Raw genomic sequence first — 9,961 nt, 5'->3', positions numbered from 1 at the left:
CTGCTGAACTCTCTCTCCAGACCACGAATTTTAGCCTCCATTAGTAAAATTAATTCGTCAATCCTTGTAAAAAGAAATTCAAAAACTAATTTTTGTATTAGTCTCTTAATTTCAGATGATTATTCAGTTGCGAATATTAACTTCTGAGATGGGCACGGCGGTGCACATCTTTAATCCCAGAGGCAGGTGGATCCTGTGCGACTAACCTGATCTACGAAAGGAGGTCCAGAGCCTCATCTACCCCACCCCCACCCCTCACCCCGCACGCTGAATAGGGTGCGTTCTCTCGAACACGCCACAGAAACAGGTTCCGGTAACCCTAGCAGCATTCGCTCCACAGTCCTCTCGGCCACCTGCCACAGCACTCCGCCAATCCTCCACCTCCTGTGCCAGGACGGTGCTACCACCTGCACCATGCCCTACCCATACCCAGCACTGACCCCGGAGCAGAAGAAGGAGCTGTCTGACATCGCTTGCCGAATTGTGGCTCCGGGCAAGGGCATCCTGGCGGCAGATGAGTCCACTGGAAGCATCGCCAAGCGGCTGCAATCCATTGGTACCGAGAACACCGAGGAGAACAGGCGCTTCTACCGTCAGCTGCTGCTGACTGCTGACAACCGCTTGAATTCCTGCATTGGGGGCGTGATCCTTTTCCACGAGACACTGTACCAGAAGACGGATGATGGACTTCCTTTCCCCCAGATCATCAAGTCCAAGGGTGGTGTTGTGGGCATTAAGGTGGACAAGGGCGTGGTGCCCCTGGCAGGAACTGACGGCGAGACCACCACCCAAGGCCTGGATGATTTGGCTGGACGCTGCGCTCAGTACAAGAAGGATGGAGCCGATTTTGCCAAATGGCGCTGTGTGCTGAAGATTGGGAAACACACCCCCTCAGCCCTTGCCATTATGGAGAATGCCAATGTTCTGGCCCGTTATGCTAGCATCTGCCAGCAGAATGGCATTGTACCCATAGTGGAGCCTGAAATCCTCCCTGATGGGGACCATGACTTGAAGCGCTGTCAGTATGTAACCGAGAAGGTATTGGCCGCTGTCTACAAGGCTCTGAGCGACCACCATATCTACCTGGAAGGAACCTTGCTGAAGCCCAACATGGTCACCCCAGGCCATACCTGCACTCAGAAATTTTCCAGTGAAGAGATTGCCATGGCAACTGTCACAGCACTTCGACGCACAGTGCCCCCTGCGGTCCCTGGAGTCACTTTCCTGTCTGGAGGGCAGAGTGAGGAAGAGGCATCCATCAACCTCAATGCCATCAACAAGTGTCCCCTACTGAAGCCTTGGGCATTGACCTTCTCCTATGGCCGAGCCCTGCAGGCTTCTGCCCTCAAGGCCTGGGGTGGGAAGAAGGAGAACATGAAGGCTGCCCAGGAGGAGTACATCAAGCGTGCCCTGGCCAACAGCCTCGCTTGTCAAGGAAAGTACACCCCAAGTGATGAGTCGGGGGCGGCAGCCAGCGAATCCCTCTTCATCTCTAACCACGCCTACTGAGCAGAGCGTCCTAGGCTGTCCCTCCAGCACCCCGGGTCCCCGCCCTCTAACCACGCCTACTGAGCAGAGCGTCCTAGGCTGTCCCTCCAGCACCCCGGGTCCCGCCCACCCATTTGCTCTTGAGGAGAGGCTCTCTTTCATCAGTCCTTGCTGTCCCTTATGACTTTGGCGTGGTATTGTCTGTGAATGCTGACTCTGTCACCCCTTCCAGCCCGCTGCTAATCAACAACTATTTAAAGGGGGTGGGGTGGGGGCGCATCTGCCCCTTTCTCTTAAAGATTTGCTGGGCGTGGAGGTGGCAGGTATCACATTTTCAGGGTATGTCTGTAATACAGCTTCAAGTATCCCTGCTCCAGCAATCCCATGTGGTTTTTAAAGTCTGCTTCAAACAGGTGTTTGTTAGTTTCTTTCTTTCTGTCTGGGAGCTACTATAACCTTGAAAATTTGAACTGTTTGGTCAGTGAGCACTTGCCAAACCTCGAGTCTACATATCAGCAAATGTGCTTCTGTTTAACTATCTTTTTACAGTCATAAGAGAAATAAACATATAAAATAAACGCATCTCAATGCATAGCTGCGCAGGAGTACAGATGTTTTATTAATGAAAATGAATCCAGCTTTTGGTAAGTCATGGCGGCAATATAACATTTCATTGTTTGGTCCTGTGCTAGACAGTCCCTGCTGTTTCCACAAATTCCTGTAATGCTTAATGGACATCTGGAAGAATTCAGCCAATTAATCGAATTCACATAGGAGCGAGGCTAATGGCTGTCTGAAAGGCAGATTACATTAAATCAAACTTGCAATATGAATGAAAGCACTTAATCATACATGCAACATTCATTAGATGCGGCACAGCAAGTGTTTTGATTACTTTAATGAAAGATCAGGTAAAGTGCGTCGGCCGAGCAGATTGAAAAGACAGCATGCTTACAAATGTTTGATTATGCCGAATATCAACAGAAACGGTGCCAGTAATTTATAGCAAAACATATTTGTGGGCGTCTAGAGCTGCTGAACTCTGGGAAATGTAGAGCCAGGGTGCAGAGCAGTGGTTAATACACGATAGAACTTTAGTCGGGTGTCAGGAAGAGATGGGAGTTCAGTCATTTAGAGACCGCCTCTTTCACGCTGCGACTTGAAATCTCCATGAACCCCAATTTCATTTGTTCTAAGGATCTTTGGTGAAGAGGTAGCACCAGCGCAGGGAACACCCCAACTTAAAAGAGGACTCACCTCTGACAGCGGCCTTCAAAATCTCTTGGCAGGAGTCAAAATCTTAGTGCTCATAGTTACGGCTGGCCTCTAGACTCGTGAATAACTTTGACTGTCTTTGCATTTTCTCAGACACATCCCACTAACATTCTAGAAAAGAAAATTTACAAAGTGTAATAATAATAGTGGATTTGTAAATTCTAGGCTACAATAAAATGCCATTTGTAGCTTTTTTAGTAGAAAATAAGGGTAAAAGATATATAATATAAAGGATATATAATATTTTAATGAATTACATCTAATATAAGTGGTTTTTGGAGCAGGGTCTTAATTATATAGCCCAGGGTGGCCCTGGATTAAAAGTTTTCTCTTCTTTGCCTTCCAAGTACTAGGATAAGTGTGTACTGGTATGCCCAGCTAATACATTTAGAATTAATTTTGTAATTAATAAAACTATAAAACAATGAAAACTGTCTTAGTCAGGGTTTCTATTCCTGCACAAACATCATGACCAAGAAGCAAGTTGGAGAGGAAAGGGTTTATATCAACATTGCTGTTCATCACTAAAGAAAGTCAGGACTGGAACTCAAGCAGGTCAGGAAGCAGGAGCTGATACAGAGGCCATGGAGGGATGTTCCTTACTGGTTTGCTTCCCTGGCTTGCTCAGCCTGTTCTCTTATAAAACCCAAGAGCACCAGCCCAAAGATGGGACCACCCACAAGGAGCCATCCCCCCCCCATCAGTAATTGAGAAAATGCCCCACAGCTGGATCTCACAGAGGCACTTTCTCAACTGAAGCCCCTTTCTCTGTGATAACTCCAGCCTGTGTCAAGTTGACACACAAAACCAGCCATTACAACAACTATATATGACTTTCTTCTGCAGTGAGTACTAATATCAGAGAGGACTACCATTAGGGATGGTGAAAACCACTCTCTCCCTGGGAGCGAGCACAGGAGTGGAGTTGGCTTTTATGGCTTTAGTTTGATAGCAGTGGAATTCTGAGGACAGAAATGGCACTGCACCTGGCAGAGCCTCCTTAGGCGCTGTCTCCAATTCATACTGACCTACATTGAAGCAAGGATTCCATTGCTTTGATACCAGGGGAGACACCAAGACAGGAAGATGGGAGTTGTAGCTACAGGCGATTATGGTGCTCTATCCAGTAAACTATCACAGAGGAAAACGGAAGCAGCAACAGTCCCAAACAGCAGACCACCCCAGTCCAGAACACAGGCAAGCAGCAGGAGACAGAGACTTAGGAATTTCTAAAGAAAAGCACGGAGAAGCTAGAACATGAGAAAATTTGTATTTAAGCCATGTGGTTCACTTGATAAGAAATAAGACAGTATACTTGGAAAGTCACTGTTCTAGAAGGAAGCCTTCTTGGGCCTATTCTGTCAGCTGCCACAAAGTATCATGGCCCAGGTAGCTTATGCAGAACGGACGGCTATTTCTCATTGTGCTGGAAGGGGAGAAAGCCAAGATAACGCTCCCACGGGCTTTTCTCACTGTAATCTGGTGAGGGTTTGTATTCTGAGCCTCAGATTGTGCCTCCCTTTTGTGTCTTCACTGGAGAAGGGTCGGGGTTCCCTGGGGTTTGCCCTATGACCTCACCACCTGCCAAAGGCTTTGCTTCCTAAAGCCACCCACCCCCTCAGTGTTCTGTGTCAGTGTATGAATTTTGGAGTCACTTGTATTAAGACCATTGAAAAACATTGCAGAAACATGCGTGTTTTTCTGAATTGCGTATGCATTTTCAGAAAGGGAAAGAAAAGTTAGCTGGATCAGAGGTAGCCATTGTTTATCTACCCACATAATGGTTCTTCTTCTATGGTCTTTCTCTCTTTCTCTCCTTTGAGACAGGAACTCAGTTATGTTCTCAAGTTGGCCTCAGCATACAACATATGCAACCAAGAATGACTTTAAATTCTGATTCTCTGGTCTCTACCTCCCGAATGCTGGGATTACAGCCATGCACCACCATGCCTGTTTTATCCAGAATGGGGAATTAAACCTAAGGGTTTGTACGTGCTATCAATTAATTAATCTAACCCCCAGATTTTATCTGAGATAAGGTCTTGTATATCTCAGGCCGCCCTGAACTTGCTTTATAGCAATTCTGGCTTTAAATTCTTGATCCTCTTGTCTCAGCCTCTGATCACTGGAATTACAGGTATATACTGACACAACCTGGTGTATCTAGGATCCCTCAATCCCTAGGGGCTTATGGGTAGATAACCACACGGCTCATGTAATATTGCTTGCTTGAGCCTTCCTCAGACATTTAGTTAAGTAACTTCAAGATGTCCGTGTTGTCGATCATTTCACTGACTTATAGAGAAAAACCCACAACCCAGGATTATCTTAAATCATTTGCTTTGCCCCAATTATTTGTGCAGTTTCTTATTGTGAAATACAGTGGCATATTATAATTTTAGAATGTCAAATTATTAATACAATAATTATTTTAATTCACTCAGGTGAGTCACTCTAAAGTCCACACTCTTCTCCTTGAGCAAGCCCTCCCTCCATCTCTTGGACTAGATGACAAGAAGCTGACAAACTGAATCTCTTTGCAGCATTAATTTTTTAAAAAAAGGTTTATTTTATTTATGAGCACTGTAACTGTCTTCAGACACATCAGAAGGGGGCATCAGATCCCATTACAGATGGTTGTGAGCAACCATGTGGTTGCTGGAAATTGAACCCAGGACCTCTGGAAAAGCAGCCAGTGCTTTTAAACTCTGAGCCATCTCTCCAGCCCTTGCAGCTTTAATTTTAACACCATTCACTCTGGAGACCCCTCCTATGATACAACTCCAATAATCCCTATCAGCTTCCGGTCTTCCCATCTACCCGCAGGAATCAGCCACAGGAAGAGAGCGCAGCTGTTTATAATCAGATCTAGGCTCTGCTCATTTCTCTACTTTCTTGACCACTTTGTTGAACTTGGCTGGTGACCAAAGGACTTGAGATGTCTTCCTCTTTCCCAGACAGCTGTCCTGTGAAAAGTGGGAAGTAATTCTACTCAGATTCCATGGTTTTATTTATTTAGCATTTCAGGGTTTGCTTTCTTTCCTTTAAGAATAAACTCTGTGTGTATAATGTGAGTGTAGACATGCATATGTTGAGGTGTGCATGCATGTGCTGAGGTGTGCATGCATGTGCTGAGGTGTGCATGTATGTGCTGAGGTGTGCATGCATGTGCTGAGGTGTGCATGCATGTGCTGTGTTGTGCATGCATGTGATGAGGTGTGCATGCATGTGCTGAGGTGTGCATGCATGTGCTGTGTTGTGCATGCATGTGCTGTGTTTTGCATGCATGTGCTGAGGTGTGCATGCATGTGCTGAGGTGTGCATGTATGTGCTGAGGTGTGGAAGCAGAGGTTAGAGGACAATGTTAGGCATCAGTCTTTACCTTTCTGCCATGAGAGAGAGTCTCATGTTTTGCTTCACACACTTCTCTGGCATTGCAGATGCATTCTCCCACTCCCAGCTCCAAGTGAGGTCTGGGGATCTGAGCTTGGATGCCCACGATTGCCTGAGTTTGCTCAGTAAGCCATCTCTGAGCCTCTTAGTTTGTGGTTTGAAGATGGGACCTTGCTATGTAGCCCAGACTGGTCTTGAAGTTATGGTGACCCTCCTGCCTCTGCTTCCTGCGTACTGGTTTATTTGTAGGTCCCCTTCACTGTACCTGGTGTTATTATTCTCCCGTCAAAGGTCGTTCACCCTCCAAACTATATTGGGCATGAGATAGGATAGGGAGAAATGCGGCATTTACCACCCCATCCTGACTTCCTGCCTTCAGTCTACTAGGTTTTCTCTACAGATGCTTGAGCAGTGTTGAAGTGGAAGCTTGAAAGTTAGTTATGCCAAATGATGTTTTGCTGGGGCACACAGGTGAAAGGATGTCTTGCTAAAGCAAACATGTGAAAGACTGTTTTCCAAGCAGACACGAGTGAAAAGATGACCTGGTATAGCAGACACATGAAAAGCCCCAGGATGAAGGTATATAAATATGATCCCACAGAAGGATGAGCACTGAGCTTTGGTTTGGCTTGCTCCACCTCGCCCCCATTCTTCCCTAACGACACACATGTATTGGTTGGCCTTACATAGTGTTGTTGAGCTCAGCTTGTGATAACTCAGAAATGGAGAGAAATTCGCCCAAGAGCTGCTTGTGAGGTTCCTGTGGGAGTTGTCACTTCTGCAGCCTCACCTCAGGCCTGTTGGCAAGCCTGGGAGTTTCTTCAGGACTGAACTACAGCTGCCTGGTGTCTGCTTGCTGAGAGGACTGGACTGTAGCTGCCGATTCGTGCTTGGTGTCTGCCTGCCTAGAGGACCAGTCTATAGCTGCTGAATCGTATTTGGTGTTTGCTACAAGACTGCTCAAGAAGATCAACCTCACTCCCAAAGAACTATTGCTGAACAGGTCCACTTCCCCCATATCCTAATAACTTTTCTCTTCCACTACCTCTGCTGGGTGGTGGGCTAGAGGAGAGGTTGAACCCTTATTAAAAGTGGATTGCAAAACATGTATGCCTATACAGTGTTTCATTTTAATTTCTGTTAAGTTCACGTCCCTGGCACGTTTCTATTGGTCACCAGCCAAAAGCCTTTTGTTGAGCTACCTTGCTGAGCTAGACGAGCTAACACATCTCCACAGCTCCCTAGAGAGGGATGGAGGAAGCAGATTCGGAGGTTAAGCAAGGTTTCCCAGTCAGGATGAGAAGTCACGTGTATGGCTTCTGGTCAGCTTCGGTGTACTAAGCCTTCCTTGCACGCTGCATTTCTTTCGCTGTCACCATTATCTTTTGCCTGCAGGTGCTTCTCAGTGGACTTTTTGAATTGTCTCAAGTTTCTCAGTGTTTGAGACAGGGGTCCCAGCCTTGATCTCTGTGATCCTCCTGCCTCGGACTTTCAAATGCTGGGATTATAGGCATAAACCACATCTGACTAATCTATAAGTTGTGTAGTATAATCGCTTATTAACAATCACAGAGAGAAGATCTCAGGCAGATTTTTACATGAATATCCATAAAAACTACTCACGTCAGCAACCAGGGCTTTGCCAGGTGGCTCTTAAGACATTGGCTCCTTTGAGTTCAGAATCGGTGGGCGGAGAGACCATTAGATGGGTTCTGTTTGGCTCAGAGACTTCTGCAGTGCATGATCTAAGGAAGTCTATGGTTTTGTTGTACTTAATTGCCTGGAATCATCTATGGAAGACTTAGTATGAGTAAAACATCGTGCTGGGGCACTTTGTGGAAGGCGCACTCAGTTCTTTCACTCAGTGAGGTCACACGTTTAATCAATGCAAGCCTAGAGCTGGTGACTAGAGAATGTGAGGTCCCAGGCTTGAAGTGGTACCCCAGCGAGGTCCTCACGTAAAACTGTGCTGGGAGCTGGTCCTGGGGATGCTCTTTAGGCCTGAGATTAAATCATCTTTAGGGGTTTAGTCACAAAACAGTCAGTCCAAGGAACGATCTCTGATTCTGTGGCACTTAAACTACATGGGGTCATAAAGAAGCTGAAGAAACCAAGAACTAAGCTTCAACATTTAATAGCACAATATTTCTTCTCAAGAGCCAAACAAAATAAATAAATAAACAAAACAAAAAAGAAAAAAGAAAAAAAAGGCAAAGGCCCCACTTGAGTGGAGCCGGAAGGGCAGGTGATGAGGCTGTTTTGTTTCCATTAGCTCCCTCCTCAAAGGCTTTTAAAGTACTTTACAAAACATTGTGCCTCACCCTCTGTGAGAGGAGAGCATTATTATCTCGGAGAAAGGTGAAGGGAAGGAGGGACAGAGGTTTACTTCTTTTGTGCCAACTATTTTGTGGAGTATTTGAAATGAGGCTTGAAGCTAGAGGCGCGGGCGAGGAGGCTGGAAGAATTTGTAATTGATGGGGCATAATTTCACTGCAGCTAAGTGTGGAGAGACCGCTAACCCCGGCGATCTCTGTTCCCGGTGAGGTGCAGTGAAAGCTTTGGGCTGCTTCACCGCCTCTGCCTGCCTGTCCTGCACAGAGCAATCCAGCCTCGGAAGACCCTCCACTTGCTACAAAGTCCTTCAGGAAAACTGCCCTGATGAGGAGTCTCACAAAACTGTCCAAAATGTGTCCGTGTTGTTCCTCTATGCACACAGGCTTTCTTGGGTAGGATATTAAATATTTGCAGGGCACAGTGCAGATTCCTGTGCACACATTCATGCATGTGAAACCTGCCATGGCCTGAGTCCGGCCTGGTCCTTTCATCCCCCGTTCTCCTTGTTTGTTAAGATACCATTTTTTTCTGTGATTTGTTTCATGGAACTTCTATGAATGAATTGTATACATGAAAAAAATAGATGCGATAGCTTAATAAGAAAAACATTGTATTTCTATTTATTAAGAAAGTCTATAAAATCTAGTTACATAGCAACTTCTTTTGAAGATTCTCAGTCCCAACACTGCTGTTGAGAAACATGGCACTGGTGCTTATTTGTATACATATTTATTTTTATGTGTGTGTGTGTGTGTGTGTGTGTGTGTACCTGTCTTCATGTTTATACACCACGTGTATGCAGTTGCCCACATTGGCCAGAAGGGGGTGTTGAACCCTCTGGAACCTGAGTTGCAGGCAGTTGTGAACTGCCGAATGAGGGTGCTGAGAACTGAACTTGGGTCCTCTGGGAAAGTGGCAAGTCCTCTTAAATGTTGAGACATCTCCAGTCTGGGTTGGAAATGCACATTATCTCCATTCCCCCCTCCCACACCCACTCCCCGGAGTTTCTCTGTGTATCTTTGACTGTCCTAGAACATGCACTGTAGACCAGGCTCTCCTCTAACTCACAGAGATCAGACTACCTCTGGGATTAAAGGCATGCACCACCAATACTTAGCTGCCAAATATATTTTTTAAAAGATGATGGTCTCACTCTGTTATCCAGGGTGGCTGGCCGTGTTCTAATGATCCTCCTGCCTCAGCCCTCTGAGTGGATGACCCTTGTGAGCATCTGATATGGATATACACACACTATACATCTGTGTATCCACATCTATATATGTTTGTACCTGTATGTTTATATGCACTGTGAGGGGCAGTATTGGGTTGAACCTAGTTGCTCTTCAGTGCACAGCCAGCGCTCCAACACTGAACCCCAGTCCTAGGCTATTTTCATTTCATTTCTTTCTTTTAAAATGGTCTTCACACTCAAACAATACTGCACGCTTGCTCCATTCTAGGGAAACCAGGG

At 46.0% G+C, this 9,961-nt stretch overlaps 1 protein-coding gene across 1 annotated transcript; it reads left to right on the top strand.

Annotated features, from left to right (window-relative positions):
* Positions 1-396: 396 nt before the first annotated feature.
* On the top strand, positions 397-1,509 carry LOC127686667 (fructose-bisphosphate aldolase A-like). Its single transcript, XM_052184714.1, has one exon. The coding sequence runs from the start codon at positions 415-417 to the stop codon at positions 1,507-1,509; it is 1,095 nt and encodes a 364-aa protein (XP_052040674.1). The 5' UTR covers positions 397-414.
* The last annotated feature ends 8,452 nt before the right edge of the window (positions 1,510-9,961 follow it).

This window comes from Apodemus sylvaticus, chromosome 6 (assembly GCF_947179515.1).
Source record: "Apodemus sylvaticus chromosome 6, mApoSyl1.1, whole genome shotgun sequence".
Taxonomy (NCBI): domain Eukaryota; kingdom Metazoa; phylum Chordata; class Mammalia; order Rodentia; family Muridae; genus Apodemus; species Apodemus sylvaticus.
The sequence above is the reverse complement of the archived record's forward strand: the minus strand, read 5'-3'. Positions and strand labels throughout refer to the sequence as shown.